Source organism: Grampus griseus (assembly GCF_964374135.1).
Source record: "Grampus griseus genome assembly, chromosome: 19".
Taxonomy (NCBI): Eukaryota; Metazoa; Chordata; class Mammalia; order Artiodactyla; family Delphinidae; genus Grampus; species Grampus griseus.
Window position 1 is genome coordinate 12,561,699 of NC_139013.1, and position 19,990 is coordinate 12,581,688.

General features: G+C 54.9%; 2 protein-coding genes across 4 annotated transcripts; both read left to right on the forward strand.

The window, feature by feature from the left end:
* The first annotated feature begins 899 nt into the window (after positions 1-899).
* Positions 900-10,911, forward strand: FBL (fibrillarin). Its single transcript, XM_082677350.1, has 9 exons — positions 900-1,011; positions 5,770-5,955; positions 6,041-6,142; positions 6,232-6,326; positions 7,346-7,516; positions 8,417-8,549; positions 9,646-9,758; positions 10,571-10,716; positions 10,804-10,911. The coding sequence occupies exons 1-9, from the start codon at positions 1,002-1,004 to the stop codon at positions 10,826-10,828; spliced, it is 981 nt and encodes a 326-aa protein (XP_082533476.1). The 5' UTR covers positions 900-1,001; the 3' UTR covers positions 10,829-10,911.
* A 310-nt stretch (positions 10,912-11,221) lies between these two features.
* DYRK1B (dual specificity tyrosine phosphorylation regulated kinase 1B) lies at positions 11,222-19,716 on the forward strand. Of its 3 annotated transcripts, none has more exons than XM_082677499.1 (11): positions 11,222-11,349; positions 13,376-13,539; positions 14,586-14,705; positions 14,795-14,983; positions 15,369-15,516; positions 16,379-16,665; positions 17,392-17,538; positions 17,620-17,760; positions 18,072-18,387; positions 18,781-18,887; positions 18,983-19,716. In XM_082677499.1, exons 2-11 carry the CDS (start codon positions 13,477-13,479, stop codon positions 19,352-19,354), a joined length of 1,890 nt encoding a protein of 629 aa, XP_082533625.1. In that variant the 5' UTR covers positions 11,222-11,349; positions 13,376-13,476; the 3' UTR covers positions 19,355-19,716. The 3 variants fall into 3 exon arrangements, with proteins under 3 accessions (XP_082533625.1, XP_082533623.1, XP_082533624.1); XM_082677497.1 differs by lacking the exon at positions 11,222-11,349 and adding an exon at positions 11,748-12,127; XM_082677498.1 differs by lacking the exon at positions 11,222-11,349 and adding an exon at positions 11,748-12,127 and having other exon boundaries at positions 18,192-18,387.
* The last annotated feature ends 274 nt before the right edge of the window (positions 19,717-19,990 follow it).

Below are 19,990 nucleotides of genomic sequence, written 5' to 3' on the forward strand. Positions count from 1 at the left end.
GACTCGGGTTCAAGCCCTGGTCCGGGAAGATCCCACATGCCGCAGAGCAACTAAGCCTGTGTGCCACAACTACTGAGCCCATGAGCCACAACTACTGAGCCCACGTGCCACAACTCCTGAAGCCCGCACGCCTAGAGCCTGTGCTTCGCAGCAAGAGAGGCCACCGCAACGAGTAGACCCCACTCACCGCAACTAGAGAAAGCCTGCGCACGCAAGATCCAATGCAGCCAAAAATTAATTAATTAATTTTTAAGAAAAGTCACTGGATGCATTCCTTGACCACCTCGTAAGCAGTTTCACACACACACACACCCCACACACCCCCGTCCCAGCACCAGTCCCTGTCCCCCTTCCCTGCTTGTTATTTTCTCCGAAGCACTTATTGCCGTCTATCATTCAGCATGCTTTTAATAACTTGTCTGGTGTCTGTTTCCCCCACTGGAAGATGAGCTCCAGGATTTGTGTGTCTTGTTCCCTACTGTATCCCCAGTGCCTAGAACAGTGCCTGGTACATTCAGGCGCACAACAAATGCTTTTCCAATGTATGAATGGGAGTCCAGAGTCGGCCCTTGTTCTTGGGGATGGAAATGGATCAGGGAAGGCTTTTGAGTGTAGAGGGAATCTTAGGGAGCTAACTAGGAATAGAGAAGAGAAGAAGAGGGCATAGCCCGTGCGAAAGTTTGGGGATAAGCCCTGATTACTGGGGTGATCGCACCAGTAAAAGGGAAGTGGGGAGCGTATCTTGGGTAGCGAACGCTGCACAGGTCAAGGCAGCTCCAAGGACGGTCGAGGGGGCTGTGCCCTGAGAGGCTCAGAAATCTCCGCCCACAGCGCGCACACCAGGCTCCGGGCGGGGCTGAGGCTCCGAGGGGCGGGGCTGCGTGGTTGCATCACGCAGTGTACGTCGCCGCGCGCGTGCGCTCCTTTCCACGTGCGGAAGCCCCAGACGCGTGGACCCGGGGAAGCCGCAGATTACTGAGCCGTGCAGCTCCACGCTCGCTATGAAGCCAGGTGGAGCCCGGGGTTGGGGTCGGAGCTCAGGACTGGGATCCGGCGGGGATCGGGGTGCCGGGCCGGAACGGAGGGGCGGGGTCCTGGCCTGGGGGCAAGGATTCTGAGCCCTGGATCCGGTCTCTTGTGGGGAAGGGGTCTTGTTCCGGTCTCTTGTGGGGATGGGAGGGCTTGGTTCCGCCCTGTGATCGAACCTGAGCCTGGGGTTCGGGTTCCTGGTCTAGAGGTTTGTGATTGACTTCTCAGAGGTCACGGTCGTTAGTAGAGAGTCTTGGGCGTAGAATTGGGGGTGTCCTGAACTGGGATTCGTTTCATTGAGGCAGTCATTAGGGGTCTTGGATATTGGGCCGCGGGCGGCAGTCGAGGGTACTGAACCAGAATCTAGATCCAGGCATCCGGGGTCTTGGATCTCTGGGCGTGGGATTTGGGGATTTGTCCTGATTGGGAGGCGGAGAGCCCCCGGTCTTGGGTGCGGGGGCTGGGCCTTCTAGGACCCCATATGCTCCCCAGTCGCTGCCGCAACAGCAGTACCCTTGGCTTCAAACCTAGCTTCTCAGAGAGGGCCGGCATAGATGAGTATTCCCGGCTTGCCCTCCCTGGCCCACTTTCCCGCTCTCTACTCTCCGGAGGGGGGCGGGTCCCTGAGAATGGAGAGGAGCTCTTGGGCCTAGTGATTCTCAAGTCGCGGTGAGAGGTGAGGTGAAACTTCACACGCCCAGTATAGGATTATCGTGGGGTGGGCAAGGCAGGTAATCACAGGGCGTGAGTGGTTTTATTCATTCCGATTTTACTCGAGATTTTGATGAACCCTCCACACCTCCCTCCTAGTGGAATGATGAGAGTCCTGGCTTTGACAGCAGAAGGGCCTCAGTTCAAAGTTTCAATCCTTACTATGCTTAACTTACTGTGTGACATTGGGCAAGTGGCTTTACCTCTCTGAGCCTCAGTTATCTCATCAATAAAATGGCACCCAGTTCTAATTTAGTGAGAGCATGTTAAGAAAAAATAGCACATGGTGGTAATCATTTTGCAATATATGTGTATTAGATCAACAGGTTGTACACTTTAAACTTACACAATGTTACAGTTTGCAGTTATGTCTCATATAGCACGGTGCTTGACATATAATAGTATTTTCTCTAATTGTTATCTTTATCTTTCTTCTCAAGGGGAGCAAAATTAGGGTCCTTCTCCCTGGTGTCTCAGCTCTTCCTGAATCAGGTCGAGCCCCTCTCCCCTCCCCGCAACTTGGTCCCCTGGAGTTGGGGAAATCTTCTGCCATGACTGAAAGGGTCTGTTTCCTAATACAGGTTTCCTTTTTTCCTTCCTTCCCCCCACACTTCAGCCTGTGGAGAGATGGGGTCATCTGGGGGAGGCAGAATTTGTGGGTCCATGCCCCCTCTCAAGTTCCCTTTCTCTTCAGTGTTTACGGATCTACTGGTGGAATAGGCAGTGCCAGGCAGTGTGGCTCCCACTGAGACCCGGACAAGCCTGCAGGCATCCTGTGCTCTGATTGTGCCAGGAATGGAGGATACGCCTTCCCAACCCTTCCCTCACTGTGTTAGGGTAAGAAGTTGTAGAAGTTGTCCGGAGTCAGCTCTTTAGCGAGGATTTTCATCTGGTTGAGAGAGGAAGCCTTTGGGAGATTTTGAGCAGGGACCTGAGGTCAGTCAGACTGGACTGAGACCTTTAAAAGGATCCTTCTTGCTTCTGTGTGCAAAAGACTTTCGGGGAACAAGAGTGAAAGTAGACACATCAGTGGGAAGTTTGTTGCTGTCATCTACTAGGAGATGATGTGGCTTGGACCAGGGTGGTAGCAATGGACCTGGCTGACAGATTGTCAGGGAATATATTTTGAAGATAGAGCCAACAGCTTGTATGTGGGTGTGAGAGAGAGGGGTCAAGGACAGTGAAGGGTTTTGGCGTGTGTAACTGGAGGGGTAGAGTTTCCAGTTTTGAGATGGGGAAGGCTGTGGCAGGAGAGCAGTTTTACACTGGGGTCGGGGAGGGGGTCTGTGGACCCTCCAGCCAAAACTTATAGATAAAGGTATGTGAATGTGCCTTTTTCTGAGGAGTGGGTACTTTCAGTACATTTTTCTAAGAATCCCAGGACCTGAAATGGATTAAGATACGTTTTGAGTATCATGCCCACTGTGCCCCATGCCGTGCCCACACTTTCTGGGTCTCTGTTCTATCAGGCCTGTGTTGAGGGTCTCTTAGGCCTAGTGGTTTCTCCCCTAAGTAGGAAGGAGGAGGGATTCATTCTCCTGAGTTTGAATAATATATTCAAACTGTGTGCGAGGTAGCATATTAAGTGCTCTGTGTGTATTGTCATTTAATCTTTACAACTCTGCGAGGTGGACACTGTGTTATTTCCATATCTCCTTCTTACAGGTGAACTTTTCAGGATACCCACAGACCTTCCCTACTCTCTAGGGTCGTGAATGGCATGGCCGTCTCCCTGTAGTCAGTGCATGAGCTGCTTGAGGGAGGGACTGGGGCTCTGGTCACCATCTGATCACCTGCTTCCTGAATGAACAGAGAGGGTGTTTTCTTCATGAGACAGAACCCAGGGGTTTAAGAGTTATCAGCCCATTTACTATCTGTTGAGCCCATACTTTGTGCCAGGTGTTGTGCAGGATGCAGTGATGACCAAAACAAACATCTCTGTCCATTTGGAGCTTGATTCTAGTGGGAGAGGCAGGCAGTAATAATCTTTAAGATGCCATGTATGATAACCGATAGGAAGAAAAAGCAAGCAGAGTAAAGGTCAGGTAGCCAGAGAAGGCCCTTCTGAGGAAGGAACATTCGGTCAGAGACCTGAGTGCAGTGGGGTGGGTGAGTCAAGCAATGTCCTCTGGACCCAGGCAGTGGGAACAGGAGATGCTCAAGGTTTAGAAGCTGGAAAGTGAGTTTGTTCTTGGGGAGGAAGAGCACGGGACCCAACATAGAGAAAGGTCAGAAAAGTCAGCAAAAGCCAAGCCCAATGGTGGTGATTCTGTTTGGGCTGCACATTAGAGTCACCTGGGCAACTTTAAAAAGCCCCATGGGGCTTCCATGGTGGCGCAGTGGTTGAGAGATCGCCTGCCGATGCAGGGGACGCGGGCTCGTGCCCCGGTCCGGGAAGATCCCACATGCCGTGGAGCGGCTGGGCCCGTGAGCCATGGCCGCTGAGCCTGCGCGTCCGGGGCCTGTGCTCCGCAATGGGAGAGGCCACAACAGTGAGCGGTCCGCGTACCGCAAAAAAAAAAAAAGCCCCATGCCCAGGCCTCCACCCCAGACAATTTACATGAGAATCTAAGCCACAGCCCTGGGCAAGGATGAGACCCACCGATTTCTAGCTTTGGAAGCCAGTGTGACGGAAAACCTTTGAAGGGATTTGGGCAGGGGAATGATGAGAGCTGATTTGCTGTTTCGCAAAGGTCAGTCACCAGCTGCTGTGTGGGCAGTAGACTGCAGAGGGAGTGGGAGACCAGAGGTCAACAACTCTTGGTGTAGGAGTTTGAAAACCGTTCATTTTTAACAACTAAATTAGGACTAGCTATTCAGAGTTCTACATTTTCATCTCTAACACCATTAAAACGAATGAAGCCTTCATAGGGTGGGAATATAATGCACCTTTGCAAAAACTTTAGCAAAGTTCGTTATTGAATAGTTTACATCAAGTGACATCATTTTAAACCATCACTAATTTTCACACGAACGATTGTTTGATAATGCAGTTTTCTGAAAGTACTGCAGCTTTGAAGCCATCACAGAAAAGTCAAATACTGAATCTGTTAGCACCAGGAGAGTTCTGTCTGCTTCAGACACTGTTTTGTGCTCAGTGAACAATGTTTGCTCTCTCCTGAAGTGATGAAAATAAAGTCTCTCTGAATGTTTTCTTTTCCCTTCAACTTCCCATCTTGTTGACAGGCCCTAAACTGCTATGATCAGTCGCCCTTCCATAAAGGACAGTTTTGGGTTTTGCTCGTTTCTCCCCCCTGAGTTGGGAGAGACTTGTGCGTGCTTGGAGGCAGGGGGATCAGTTAGCAGGAAAGATGTGATGTCGAATGCCTCCCCTCTGTTTTGGGGTTGGCGCTTTTGTGCCACACACGAGGGCAGGAGTGGGAGGGCATGAAGAAGTTTCCAGGGCCCGGGGGGCCCTACTGCCACAGTGCACGTACACACACGGTGCACACTCTTCTTCAGACTAATTAATATTGACAATAGAACAGATCCTGTGCACTTACTAACCAACCGAGAAAAGCAGAATATTGACAGTAAATCTACCTCTCTCTGTGTTTTCCTCCCCTATCCTAACCCCATAACTTCTCTCTCCCAAAGCCCAATATCGTGAGTTTCGCATTTATCATTCTCTTGCCTCTTTTGGGGGGCGGGTGGGGCGTGGATTACCACATACATCCACACCGCATAGCACCTCTTAGTTGTTGCTGGCCTTTATAAAGAGGATATTGTGTTAGATGTGGTTTTCTAGGGCTTGCTTTTTCCCTTACCATGATTCCGAGATTTATGTCTCTGTTGTGTGGATCTGTTGATGCTTTTCGTTGTTGGTCAGGAATCGTCCCTCTTTCGTTTGTCCATTCTGCTCATGGACGCTCAGGTTAGTCCATGGTTCTGCTGCTGTGGACACGCGCGGGCACCTCTCCTGGCACCCACATGCACACGTTTCTCTCCCGAGTGGAGGTCCTCGGCGTAGGAGTAACTTCTCAAGCTCCGTGGCCCCGTTGATGGTTCTTGTTTCTGTTTCCACCACAGGTTTCAGCCCCCGTGGGGGCGGCTTCAGTGGCCGAGGTGGCTTTGGTGACCGTGGCGGTCGCGGCGGAGGCCGTGGAGGCTTTGGCGGAGGCCGCGGAGGCTTTGGCGGAGGCCGTGGAGGCTTTGGCGAGGGCCGAGGCCGAGGCGGAGGCTTTAGGGGCCGTGGGCGAGGAGGGGGAGGAAGAGGTGATGGAGGGGGCTTTCCCTGGGCTTGGGGAGCGGGGAGGGAAGCATGGTGGGGTCTCCCTCTCACTGCATCTCTGCCTTGTAGGTGGCGGGTTCCAGTCTGGTGGCAGCCGGGGTCGTGGTCGGGGAGGAAGAAAAGGAAACCAGTCGGGGAAGAATGTGATGGTCGAGCCTCATCGGCATGAGGGTGAGTGAGGAAGGCAGGGAAGCCCCTGGGGTTAGGGGTGGGGTGTGGCCCGCCGGGGTGTTCACCCCTGCTCTGATCCCCTCACCCAGGTGTCTTCATTTGTCGAGGAAAGGAAGATGCACTGGTCACCAAGAATCTGGTCCCTGGAGAATCGGTTTATGGAGAGAAGAGAGTCTCGATTTCGGTGAGACCTGGGCGCCTGGCTAAGCCACCAGAGCCCCAAGCTGACGGTGTAACCGGCTGCCTGGTCTCCCTGTTCCCACCGTCTGTCCTCCACGTGACAGCCAGGGGATCATCTTAATCCATAAGTCAGATCATGCACCCCCTCCTCAGATACCTTCCGTGACGTCCCGCTGGCTTCAGGTTAAAGTCCCGAGTCCTCGGTGTGGCCTGGAAGGCCCTGCACATTCTAGCCCCGCCTCCCCACTGTCTCCACCCACTGTCCCCCTAACCTAGTGTCTTCCAGCCACAACGACAACCTTGTTGTTCCCTCTGCCTGGAACACTCTCCTCCCAGCCCTGTGCATGGCTGGTTCCTTTTCATCACCAGCAGCTCTGGGCAGGTGTCACATTGTCTCTCTCACAAGGCCCCCTTGCACCACCCTGTCTATCAAAAGCTGCCCTCACCGCCTTTCTGCTGGCTTTCCTGCTGCCTGGAATGCACGTCCCCAGATAATTTGAGTGGCCCCTCAGCCTCAGGTCTGCTTCAGGTGTCTCCTCCTTGGCTCTTCCCTGGCCACCCTTTCTCATTTTCACCTGCCCTCGCCCTGCTCCCCATGCTTCAGATCTTCCTTCCTGGCTTGATCTTTTCTCCTTAGCCCCGTCACTAGCTATTATGCCATGTGTGTTAGTCAGTTCAGCGTATCCTCGCTCCTTGAGGGCGAGGCCTTTGTCCCCTTCACTGTGTTTCTCCAGTTCCTAAGCATAGGGGCACGGTCAGTGTCTATAGAATGAATGCATAGGTCTTGCCTTGCTGTTACCTGGGATGATCTTGTTTGTTTATTGTCCCCGTCGCTGCCCCTGAGTCAGGAACCTCCACGAGAGGGCAGGCCCTGCCTCTGCCGTGGCCACAGATGTGTACCCACATTCGTTTCTTGTACGATGACTGGGCGCCCCGTCGCTTTTGAGGGCCCAGGAGTTAAGAGCAGTGCGCTCTTACAGAAGAGCCTGGCACTGACTTCTGTCCCCATCTCTCCCGGCCCAGGAGGGAGATGACAAAATCGAGTACCGCGCCTGGAACCCCTTCCGTTCCAAGCTGGCGGCAGCAATCCTGGGCGGCGTGGACCAGATCCACATCAAGCCAGGGGCCAAGGTGCTCTACCTGGGGGCTGCCTCGGGCACCACTGTCTCTCACGTCTCTGATATCGTAGGCCCGGTGAGTAGACAGATGGGGGCAGGAAGGGGTGGGAGGGAGGGAAAGGCCACCTCCTCTGCCAGCCTGGAGGTCAGAGGCCCTGGCCACTTCTCTGCACCGTGTGGCTTGGAGCCAGGCCCTTCCTGGTCACAGTGCCTGTGAGTGAAAGGAGCGGCTTGAACCACATCGTCTCCAAAGCCTCATTCAGCCTCACTCTTGAGTTCTCGGCCTGGAGGGAAGGGGCGTGGGTATTGGGGTGACCAGTGATAGAGGGGCCTAGAGCTGAGAGGACGTTTGATTTGATAGCCCTCTTTAAAAATTGATACCCCCCAAATCTGGTCTTCTGGTTTCTCTTGAAAGAACAGAAGGCGTCAGTTTCTGGGCCTGTGTTTCTGTGTGGCTGGACAGGCTCCCTGCTGAGAGGGCACCCATGCATCTCACTTCATGACCCCTCACTCAGCTACAAGACTGTAGGCTGTGTAATTTAGTGGTTAAAAACCCCAGGCTCTGGTGCGGGCTCTTAACAGTGAAGTGGCTTTTAGCAAGTTACTGTCCCTCTCTGAGCCTCAGTTTACCCGTCTGGAAAATAGGGTCATTGTGAAGATAAATGAGTTAAATCCTGTAGAGTGCCAGGAGCAGTGCCTGGCCCCTTGCAGATATTCTTAGCTGTGACGATGTCATCTCTGTGCCCTAGCTTCCTCATTTTAAGCCTGAACTGGGGGCCTGGGCTCTCAGATCAGGCAAAGCAGGATCGAATAACCCTTGGACCTCAGTTTATTCATCTAAAATGATAACAAGTCATTAAATGGTAGGGTTTGGATTTGGGGATTTAAAGAGATGCATGCAGTATATGGGCCAAAGTAGGCACTCCGTACATGAGAACTAGTATCGTTGTTTTTGTTTGATCTTGATTTATTTTAGGACGGTCTGGTCTATGCAGTTGAATTCTCCCACCGTTCTGGCCGTGACCTCATTAACTTGGCCAAGAAGAGGACCAACATTATTCCTGTCATTGAAGATGCTCGGCACCCGCACAAATACCGCATGCTCATCGGTGAGGGGTCTGGGGTTGGCTCGGGTGGGGTAGGACAGGCCACTCCAGGTTTCCTGGAAGAGGCCTCCAGAGCCCTGATTTGGATGGAATTGGAGTGGATGAACAGGCCTCTTAAGTCTGCAGAAATGAAAAGGGTCGGGGGAGCCAGGTGAGGTTGTGGAGGTGGCAGTCCTGCTTCAGGGTCTGGGATGTCTGGAGGGCCAACCTCCTTTCCTCCGATCTCCTGCCCCTCCCCCTAATCTCCCCCACCCCAGTACTTCCTGCCTCCCTGCAAAGTGTGGTACCTTTTATACTACCCCTGACTTATGCATAAAAGCCTGCTTTGACGGTCCTCATCAGCACCGTCTGGGGAGATCATAACCCAGAAAGCACAAACGGAGTACGGCCTGGCCCAGAGGGGCCCATTGTGAATGTAAATAACTTTGTTTTAAAAACAAATTCAGAAGCGTAGTGTAAAAATGGAGTGCATTATAAACCACCCCCAGAGGTAACCAGTATGAACAATTTGATGTCTGCTTTTCCTGATTTTAAAAAAGTCAGTTTTCATTGCACCATCTTTTCATTTTTTTAAGTTTTTTATTTTATTTTATTTATTTTTTAAATTACTCTGCCTTAAAAATACTACTTTGCATTCCCCCGGGTTTTTCTTTTCGTGAGTTTTTTCCCCTGTGCATTCATACCTTACCCTTTGTCCTGCAACTTGTTTTCATTTGACAATCCTGCAGACGCTCTTGCCTGTAAGTGCTCACCTTTACTTGTCTTTTTGATGACGTGTCTGTCTCCCTCCCCCAGACCCGGGAGCGTCTCGAGGGCAGGGTCCGGGTCTGACTCGTCTCTCTGTCCCCCACACCCGGCCCAGGGCTGGCCACAGAGTAGGTGGCAACATGGTTTACAAGAGGAATGAATGAATGGTGTGACTGTGGGTTTTGGACCCATCTTGGGGGCACTCTGGAGGGAGGGGGATCAACAGGGGGAAGTGAGACTGGAGGCAGGGAAGACTCTGCCAGGAACCTGCTGGTGTTGGGGTGCAGGCCCCATGGGAGGAGCTGGGAAATCCAGTGGATCCAGCTTTTAACCGCTACTTGTTTCTCCCTAGCAATGGTGGATGTGATCTTTGCTGACGTGGCCCAGCCAGACCAGACGCGGATTGTAGCCCTGAATGCCCACACCTTCCTGCGTAATGGAGGACACTTTGTGATTTCCATTAAGGTGCGGGGCTTAGAGGAGTCCTAAGATGGGGTGGCAGTATCTTCTCTATCTGTAACTGCCAAGCAGCCAGTCAAAACAAGGGGGCCTCCATCCCCCAATCCAGTCAGTCTATTCCCAGCTCCCTATAAGCCACCCAATCAAATAGCACATAATGAAAAATGTCTACAAAAGTAAAAAGCTTAGAATTTAAAGAGGCCATAGACTGTAGCGATTAAGTGCATGATCGCTGAGTCTGAGTATCTTGAGTTTGAATTGCATCTTGCTGTGTGTCTTTGAGCAAGTTACCTAACCTATATGCCTGTTTCTTCACTTGCAAAATAGCAATGTTAGTCCCATCTCTTGTAATGTTGATGTAAGGACTAAATGTCTCAATATGTATGGAGTGTTGAGAACAGAACCTGGTGTAAACTAAATACCAGATAAATGCTGGATGCGTTTTAAAAAATGTTTCATTTTGAAGTACAGAGGCCTCTCCATTGTCTTCAACCAGATTCACCATTGTTTTCTGCAGCCTTTGCTGCATTTGTTTTAGCATTCTCAGCTGCATTATTGCTATTGTTAAAGAAGAGGAAGTAGAAAAAAGAAAAACCCGGAGTGTAAGATTTAAACACTGGCTTTTAGAAAAATAGGGCGCTGTTGAAGGCTTCCTGTTCCAATCCAAACCAAATTGAAAATTTATCTAACGAAGTCTTTCCCCACATTCCCAAAGCCTAGTCTCCTATGAAAACAAATTCTACTGGTTTAAAGAAGCACAAAAAAGGGAAAGCAGCCCAAAGCCTTGCTGTGGACTTCAAATCCTCTTTCTTCTGCAGGCCAACTGCATTGACTCCACAGCCTCTGCAGAGGCCGTGTTTGCCTCTGAAGTGAAAAAGATGCAGCAGGAGAACATGAAGCCCCAGGAGCAGTTGACGCTAGAGCCATACGAAAGAGACCACGCTGTGGTCGTGGGTGTGTACAGGTGAGCAGGGGGTCCAGTCAATACTTGTTAGGAGTGCCCCACAGTGGTGATGAGCTCTTGAGTCCCCTCATCTCTTTCCTCTCACAGGCCACCCCCCAAGGTGAAGAACTGAAGCCCAGCGCCATCAGGATGGCGAGAGACTGTGTTGCTACTGTTAAACACGTGTGTTTTTCTATTAAAAGACTCTTCAGTCTCTCCCTTTGCCCCTGATTGCTTGGCGACCTCTATCAACAGGGCGCATGCGCCCTCGGTCAACTTGCGTGGTGGTGGGGGCGGGCGTTTTCATCCGGTCATATAGCGCATGCTCCTACCTTAGCTGCCTCCTGCGCAGCCGTAACGTGGATTTCGGCGCTTGGGCGGGGTTGGTTGCTTTCTGCGTGTAGATCCCGGTAAGCTCTTCTGAGCGCAGGCGCGGAGTGTTTCCCTGGGTCACGTGAGGGGGAAACAGGTTGGGGGGGCGGGAGGCGGAGTCCGGGGCGGGGGGGGCCGGTTTGTTGTGGTCGCCATTTTGCTGGTTGCATTACTGGGTAATCGGGGCCCTGGCTCGCCGCGTCTGCCGGATATCTTCAGCCAGTGGGCAGGACTGAGCTCGGGCTTCCCGAGCAGTTTGAGTTCCCTTGCCCGCGCCCTCAGGTAACGACGCGGCTACGGGCGGGGCAGCACGCGCTCTCGGGAGGGGGGTAGTACGGGACCCGCCCTGCCCGCGTCGCCGCGAGATTTAGCATGAGGCCGAGGGAGAAGAGGAGGGGGGCGGTGGGCAGGTGCAGGCCTTGCCTGGCTATTCTTAGTCGGATTCCTGGAAGGGGCCGAGCCCCGAGGTAGCAGTCTCGGGAGGGAGACTGGGAGGGGGTAGCCGGGCCTCGCTCCCGCTCTTTGTTTGGTCTCGGCTCCGCCGGCCGCATCCTCGTCGCCTAGCAACAGCTGTCCTGGGCTGTAATTGGTTGAGCTCTTGGCAGCAGTGGCCAATGGCAAGGTTGTTGCCATCGTAGGTGTGGACTGCCAAGCTCTGTCCGGCCCCGCCCGCCAGGGCTTCGCTGGCCCCGGCGGGCCTCCAGGGTGGGAGGCGGGACGCTGGGGTCCCCTGGGGCGGGTGGCTGAGCGGGGCGGTGCTGGCGGGGCGAGGGTTAACCCGCCCCTCCCCCGTCCACCTGCTTTCCCCTTCCCCCGCGTGCCCTGGGCTGACCCTCGTCCCCTCCTCTCCCCGCCCTTGGCGGGGCGGCGGCTGCTGTTGTCACCCACCGAGCCGCCTGTCCCGCTTGTCCTCCCCGCCGCGGGGCTTGCCGGGCCGGCCGGGCCGGGACAGGCGGCCGATTTCTCACCACAGACACCGCCGCCATGCTGGCCGCTCGCCCACCCCACTGGGGGCCCCACCGCGCCCCAGCCCCCCGTGGGCGCGCCAGCCCCGACCCGGGTAGGGGGTGGGGGCTGGGAGAGAGGGTCCTGGTGTGGGAGGGCCCCGAGGAAGAGATTGTTTTGTGGGGGAGCTCCAAGAGAGAGGAGGGGTCGTGGAGTGGCAAGGCTTGGCGTAGGGGAAGAGGATTGACATGGGAGAAGGCCCGTGGGGAGAGGATTTTGGTGTGATAGATGCTCTGGAAGGGGAGAACTCTGTGATATTTGGGGAATTTACCTATGGGGGCCTTCTAGGAATGGGCACAGTTGTGGATTGACCCTGGTGTAGAGGAGTGACTGGAGAAAGGGCCCTGACAGGAAAAAACGATTAGGGAGGGTGGGGGTAGGAGCCAGGGTAGGGGAGACAAGGACCATCCACTAAACCGTGGGAAGGAATGCCTCCCCCTTGCTTCCATCAGAAGGAGTGGGCCTTGACTGGGGGTGGGCGGGGGCTTGGGGTAATGTGGGGAAGGGCCCTGATGTGGCATGGGGGAACTGGAATATGGTTTGGGAAATTACGGAGGGGTGGTCCCCAGTGGGAGGAAATGATAGGGAAGGGGTCTTAGCACCATATGGGGAGGGTCCCCTGGGAAGGGTGTACCCTGGTGGGTGAGAATGCCATAGGGTTAGGACCCTGTTATGAAGGGGTCCTCAGGTAACCTTGGTGTGATCAGGAGGTCCCTGAGGATCCTGCTGTGGTTTGGAGGGGGCCCAGAAGACCCTCATGTGGTTTAGGGGGCTCTTAGAGTTCTCTGGATTGGGGCACCAACTGGGAAGGGTAGATCTTGAAGTGGAGGGACCTTGCTGTGGTAATATGAGGTCATAACGTTAGGGAAGACTACAGGGTGGTGGGATCTTGTGTGGGGAGGGCCATGAGTAGAAATGGGGAGAGAAGAGTGAACCCTACTCCCTATACTGTCTGTGGTTTCTCTCTTCTTCTCTTCCTCCCCCGCAATTATTCGTGTCTTTCTGTCCTTTCCTGTCATGGCCCACATCCCTGCCTGGCTCCCAATCATTCCCTTTTCCACGTTCCTCTCTTTGTGCTGCCTACTTCATTTATTTGGTAATCATTTGTTGGGGACTCCGCTGTGCCCCACCTCTACCACTTCTCTCTGTCCCCTCTCTTCATTGCCACCTGCTGCTGTGTTGTACCCTTTTCTTCCTCACTCTGTGCCCTGCCTTCTCTGTGTTGTCCACCTCTTTCCCGCTTGGTACTGCCCAACACATCCCCTTGTTCCATGTTGTTCCCCCGCCTCCCGCCTGCTCTCAGGTCTCAGCGGCGGTGGCAGCCGAGGTGCAGGATGCGAGAAGGCGCCCCCCGGCCGGGCTCCCGCTCCAGGCCTCACTCCCCTGCGGCCCTCTGAGCCCACCATGGCCGTCCCACCGGGCCATGGTCCCTTCTCTGGCTTCCCGGGGCCCCAGGAGCACACGCAGGTACGCGTTCAGCTGGATCCTCACCTGCCTGGGGGTCGGGGGAGGCTGGGATAGAAGGATCTTGGGGCCGAAAAGATGGTGTGGTTGCCCAAGACAGTCTCCCAGGAGCATGAAGGGTGCCATGGGAGTGGAAGGTATAGAGGAGTTGCTGGTGGAGTCAGGGTTTGGAGAGCCTGGGTTCAAATCCTGGCACCACTGTTATATTACTTAGGTTCTCCACGTTTCAGTTTCCTGTTCTGTCAAATGGGGCCTATAGTGATACCTACCTCACAGGGTTGTTGTGAGGATTAAACAAGTTAATGAAATGCAATTGGAAATGCTGAGGACAGTGTCTGGCACATAGTAAGCACTCGATAAATGTTCATTAAGGGGAAAAAAAGAAGTCCAGAGTGAAAGATCTGGAGGGGTTGAAAGGGAAGAAGGTTGAGCTGCAGGGTCCTGGAGCCAGCAAGGCCTGCGGGCGCAGGGTAAAGACCTTCAAGGGTAGACTGTTAAGGCTCTAAACTGTAGAGCTGGAAGCAGGATGGAGTAGGTGGTCTAGGGTGCTGGACCCAGTTCCAAGATCCTTAGGATGAGAAAACTGGTCAAAGATGCACAGAGTGGGGGGTGAGGGTTAGGAAGGCCGTAGGGATGAGGATGGAGCAAGATAGGGAGCTCCTCAACATGGGATACCCAAAATGGATGGTCTCAGGTGAAGGATTGGGAGGGTCAGAGCCCAGGTTTCCTGTCTGATCTCTCCCACTGAGGTTTAGAAAAGAGTAAAGGTATGTGATGAAAGAAAGGGGTAAATAGTTCACTTCATTCACTCAGCAGATTTCTAATGAACACCCACTATGTGCCAGGCCTGCTCCAGGCACAGGAGATAAAGCAAGAGCAAGATAAAGTTTCTGCCCTTGGGGAGTTTCTGTCTTAGTGGGGCTGTCAGACAGTGACCAGCTAAATAATGTGTGTGGAAATGATGCGCCAGCTGCCCACTGAGTTCTCCTCCTTGAGGTCAGAGGTGAAGGCCTGTCCTCAGTGCTCACCCGTCACCCCGCCTCCCCCAGGTATTGCCTGATGGGCGGCTACTGCCGCGGAGGCTGCCCCTGGCCTTCCGAGACGCGACCTCAGCCCCGCTGCGCAAGCTCTCCGTGGACCTCATCAAGACCTACAAGCACATCAATGAGGTGGGCAGGGGGTGAGGGACACTGGCTGGGTGCTGAGGGGTCCTGGCATCGGTCACTCATCAGTCCTCATCTCCCGGCCGGCCGGGCAGGTATACTATGCGAAGAAGAAGCGGCGGGCCCAGCAGGTGCCACCTCAGGACTCGAGCACCAAGAAGGAGAAAAAGGTCCTGAACCACGGTTATGACGATGACAACCATGACTACATCGTGCGCAGTGGCGAGCGCTGGCTGGAGCGCTATGAGATTGACTCACTCATTGGCAAAGGCTCCTTTGGCCAGGTGCGGGATGCCCCCCACCCGACCCTGATCCAGGGGTTAGGAGGTACGGGCACCCACTGATATTGACCCACACAGCCAGTGGTTCAGTGGCTTCAAGTTCTGTGCTGGGCCACTCACCCCAGTGCAATCACTTGGTTACCTGTGCCTCAGTTTCCTTTTCTGTAAAACAGTGCAAATAACAGGACTCTCCACATAAGGTTGTTGTGTTATCTCATATCCAGTGTTTACACTCATGTCTGACTGTTGGTGAGCACTCAAATTGAGTTATTAGTGTTACTGATGGTGATATTGGTGGGTCTCCTTACTGGAGGGAGAAGAGTGGTGGTACCTGGCTCTGCCCTCCACGCCCCCGTTCCCTCACTTTGTGACATGCCTGTGGTCACAGGTGGTGAAAGCCTATGATCATCAGACCCAGGAGCTGGTGGCCATCAAGATCATCAAGAACAAAAAGGCCTTCCTGAACCAGGCCCAGATTGAGCTGCGGCTGCTGGAGCTGATGAACCAGCATGACACAGAGATGAAGTACTATATAGGTGAGGCCTGGGGCAGAGCTGCCTGGGGATGGGTCACCCTCGGTACAGGAAGGGGCTGGTGTCTTCAGGGCAGGGTTTGGTCTGTAATTCCCGGACATCAGTGATTTCTCCTGCCGCTTTCAGGATGTCTACCCTATTCACATGAGAATGCTGGTCAGAGTTTGTCCGGTGCTCACTGAGGGTCATGCTCTGTTGTGAGAACTTTACATAAAGTCACTTGTTTAACCCACACCGAAGCCCCATTATCATTGCCCACAGCTTGGAGATGAAAAAACAGAGGCACTTAGGTGCTGCCACTTGCAGAAGGTCACAGTGTTTGTACTCAGAAGAGCTATAATCTGACCAGGCAGTGGACTCCAGAACCTTTACTCTTAACATCTATGCCAGTCTTTTTCCTCTTTCCTGTACTGATTCCTCTTAGAAAAAGCAAGTGGATTTAAGGAATGCATTTCTTTTAAAAGGAAAATATACAACCTTACAGTAAATGGAAAGCAAGCATCCCTTGTCACAAAAATAAACAGAACTGAGACTAAAACAAGATTATAAAATTAAATGAGGAAGTGTAGGATAGTGTTAAAAACCCATCAGCACCAAATGGAAACTTTCTCTTTGGTTTAATCAGGAAGTTTGACAGAGACTTGAAAATTAACTTCCTGTGTGAATCAAGTTATAGACATATAAAAACATCCTGATTAGCAGCTGGTACCTGTGGGCGCACCACAGTTTGGCTTGTGCTCCAGAAGCAGAGACACAGATCTGGTTCCAGCCTCTCTCTTTATGAGCGTGGGCCCCAGGCTGCCGCTGGCCCTCCCTGAGCCTCAGTTTCTTCTCCCTCGGCCCATTTCCGTCCTCTTCCCGGCAGTGCACCTGAAGCGACACTTCATGTTCCGGAACCACCTGTGCCTGGTGTTCGAGCTGCTTTCCTACAACCTATACGACCTCCTGCGCAACACGCACTTCCGTGGCGTCTCGCTGAACCTGACGCGGAAGCTAGCGCAGCAGCTCTGCACGGCGCTGCTCTTCCTGGCCACGCCCGAGCTCAGCATCATTCACTGCGACCTCAAGCCCGAGAACATCCTGCTCTGCAACCCCAAGCGCAGCGCCATCAAAATCGTGGACTTCGGCAGCTCCTGCCAGCTTGGCCAGCGGGTGCGGCCCCGGGGTGGGGCCAGTGGTGTGGGTGTGGCCAGGATGTGGGCGGGGCCAACTGGTGGCCTGGGGCCAAGGGGCGAGGCTAGGAGGGGATGGGATCGTAATGTGCAGCGTGGAGTGGCTGATGCCTGAGGGATAGTGCTTGGGATGGGGGTGTGTGCGGGTACGGAGGGTGGGGCTAGTGGGTGAAGGAGAGGGCCACAGGTATACTGCCGGAAGGAAAGAGGAGTGGAGCCTGGGAGAACAAGGCAGTTTTGAGGCTGCCAGATTGTAGGGTTGGAGAGGAGGAGTTGGGTGGCCTTGAGCCTGGCGTGGCAGTTTACAAAGTTTTGTTTACTCTGTGCTCTTAAAGCTGGGGATGGAAGGGGGTGGGGCTCTTCAGCTTTGCAGCTTCCTGTGAGCTGGCATTTAAGATGATGCTGGTAGTGGTTTGAAAAGTGTCCAGTTTGGGAGGGTGGGAAGGGCCTAGGTTTACAGACTCCCAGCCTTTGGTGACCAAGAGGGGATCAGGATCAGGCCAGCAGAAATGGAGATCAGGATCAGATTAGGCCAGCAGAGTGACTCCTGGAAAGCTGGTGTTGATAACATCAGGGTTTGGAGACCCCCGTCCCCAGTTTTGGGGGCAGGAGACCTGTCCTTAGTCAGTCCTCCTAGCTGTGGGGGTGTCACTGGTGCGAGCTGGGGAGGCGGGACCTCTGACTATTGCCCTCTCTCTTCCCCCAGATCTACCAGTACATCCAGAGCCGTTTCTACCGTTCGCCCGAGGTGCTCCTGGGCACACCCTACGACTTGGCCATTGACATGTGGTCCCTGGGCTGCATCCTGGTGGAGATGCACACTGGAGAGCCCCTCTTCAGTGGCTCCAATGAGGTGTGCTCCTGAGGAGGGGGTGTGCTGGAGGGGGTGGAGGCCTGGCCGGCCTGATGATCCTGACTGCCTGCCTGCTCTCAGGTGGACCAGATGAACCGGATTGTGGAGGTGCTGGGCATCCCACCAGCCCCCATGCTGGACCAGGCACCCAAGGCTCGAAAGTACTTTGAGCGGCTGCCTGGGGGTGGCTGGACCCTGCGAAGGACAAAGGAACTCAGGAAGGTGCGGCCCCTGCCCCATGCCGCTCCTCCTACCCCGGTGGCCCCTCACTCTCACACTTGGGGCTCCCTGCTCCCTCTCTCCCTGCTTCCCCTCCCTTGTGTCTTTCCCTTCCTTCCTCTTCCCTCCACCCCGTCTGTCCTTTCCTTCCTCCCCCACCCACCCCATCTCTCCTACTACCTACCCCACAACTCTTCTTAGCTCCTCTCTTTCCACTTTCTCTCCTGTGCCTCTGTTTCCCCGTGTGTGTCTCCCTGCCCCTCCTGCCCACTGACGGCCACTCTCTTGCCCCCCCTCCCACCTCCCCCTGCCAGGATTACCAGGGCCCCGGGACACGGCGGCTGCAGGAGGTGCTGGGCGTGCAGACGGGCGGGCCCGGGGGCCGGCGGGCGGGGGAGCCGGGCCACAGCCCCGCCGACTACCTCCGCTTCCAGGACCTGGTGCTGCGCATGCTGGAGTATGAGCCCGCCGCCCGCATCAGCCCACTGGGGGCTCTGCAGCACGGCTTCTTCCGCCGCACGGCTGATGAGGCCACCAACACGGGCCCGGCAGGCAGCAGTGCCTCCACCTCGCCCGCGCCCCTCGATACCTGCCCCTCTTCCAGCACCGCCAGCTCCATCTCCAGCTCTGGTGGGTGCTCAGTGCCAGATGGGGTAGAACAGGGGTCGGGGCAGCTCTGGTTTGGCCTGATCTGGGGGGGACCTTGTCACTGGGCCTTCACCTAGAGCTATGAAACTGCATGATTCTCAACTCCAGAATGGGTGGGGTAGGCGAGCTCAGACTGGCCCTGATTTGGTCTCTGACACTGAGCTTGGGTTCAGAGCTCTAAAACTGGTTCTGACTCTTTGACACCCCAAACTGAACTCTGACCCCTGATCTCAAAATTGGGTCTGATCCTTCGACTGGGTGCTGGCCCCAAAGCCCAGACCTGGGCCTGGACCATGAACCAGACTCAGCCACCTGAAAACTCAGCCCTGCCTTTCCTCGCTTAAGGCCTGTCCTCTCTTCCCCTGGCACTTCCAGGAGGCTCCAGTGGCTCCTCCAGTGACAACCGGACCTACCGCTATAGCAACCGATATTGTGGGGGCCCTGGGCCCCCCGTCACTGACTGTGAGATGAACAGCCCCCAGGTAATGGGACCTTGGGGACTTTGGAAGTGGGTGGTGGAGTGTCTGGGGCTTCAGGACCTAGGTCTCCATCACCAACTGCTCCTTTGCTCCTTTAGGTCCTGCCCTCCCAGCCACTGCGCCCCTGGGCAGGGGGTGATGTGCCGCACAAGACACATCAGGCCCCTGCCTCTGCCTCATCACTGCCAGGGGCCGGGGCCCAGTTACCCCCTCAACCCCGATGCCTTGGCCGTCCCCCGTCACCAACCTCGCCACCACCCCCGGAGCTGATGGATGTGAGCCTGGTGGGCGGCCCTCCGGACTGCTCCCAGCCTCACCCAGCGCCTGCCCCCCAGCACCCGGCTGCCTCAGCCCTCCGGACTCGGATGACAGGAGGTCGTCCACCCCTCCCACCCCCTGATGACCCTGCCACTCTGGGGCCGCACTTGGGCCTCTGTGGTATACCCCAGAGCACGGCAGCCAGCTCATGACCCTGCCCCCTCCCTGGGGCCCCTCCTGAAGCCATACCCCCCCACCACCCAATCTGGGGGCCCTGGGCTCCCATCCTCATCTCTCCCCTTGACTGGAATTGCTGCTACCCAGCCGGGGTGGGTGAGGCCTGCACTGATTGGGGCCTGGGGCAGGGGTTCAAGGAGAGGGGTTTAGGCTCATCTCCCCACTAAGGACTGGACCCTTGGTCCCTTCTCTCCCCTTGTTTTCTATTTATTGTACCAAAGACAGTGGTGGTCCAGTGTGGGGAGGGGGAGATTCCCTCTCACCCCAGGGCCCTAGGAGGGGGTGGGGGCAGGTAGGGGGAGATGGCCTTGCTCCTCCTTGCTGTACCTCCCAGTAAAGAGCTTTCTCACATTCCCGCCTGAGCGTTTGCAGGCCCTCGGCTCCCCTCACCCAGCCCTCAGAGGCGTGGTGGGGAACGGTGTTTGGGGAAGGGGGGGGCGGTGCTGGAAGAGCTTTGTCGTGTGGAATGAGTCCCTGGTCCCTGGGGAGGTTACGGCTATTGATGCAGGCATGGGACTGCAGGAGGTCTGGGGCTGTGGAAATCTAGACACAAATCCTGGATAGGATGCTAGCCCACACGTGCTTTTTCTAGGGTAAACTGAGACCTTGAA

Bases quoted from the DNA above. Each gene is read 5' to 3' on its own strand.
- DYRK1B (XM_082677497.1), top strand. From the start codon at position 12,052: ATGCTGGCCGCTCGCCCACCCCACTGGGGGCCCCACCGCGCCCCAGCC. The intron at 16,666-17,391 runs GTGCGGCCCCGG...CTCTTCCCCCAG, and splicing joins CCTGCCAGCTTGGCCAGCGG to ATCTACCAGTACATCCAGAG. The intron at 18,888-18,982 runs GTAATGGGACCT...TTGCTCCTTTAG, and splicing joins GTGAGATGAACAGCCCCCAG to GTCCTGCCCTCCCAGCCACT.
- FBL (XM_082677350.1), top strand. The intron at 6,143-6,231 runs GTGAGTGAGGAA...CCCCTCACCCAG, and splicing joins CGAGCCTCATCGGCATGAGG to GTGTCTTCATTTGTCGAGGA. The intron at 10,717-10,803 runs GTGAGCAGGGGG...TTCCTCTCACAG, and splicing joins GTGGTCGTGGGTGTGTACAG to GCCACCCCCCAAGGTGAAGA.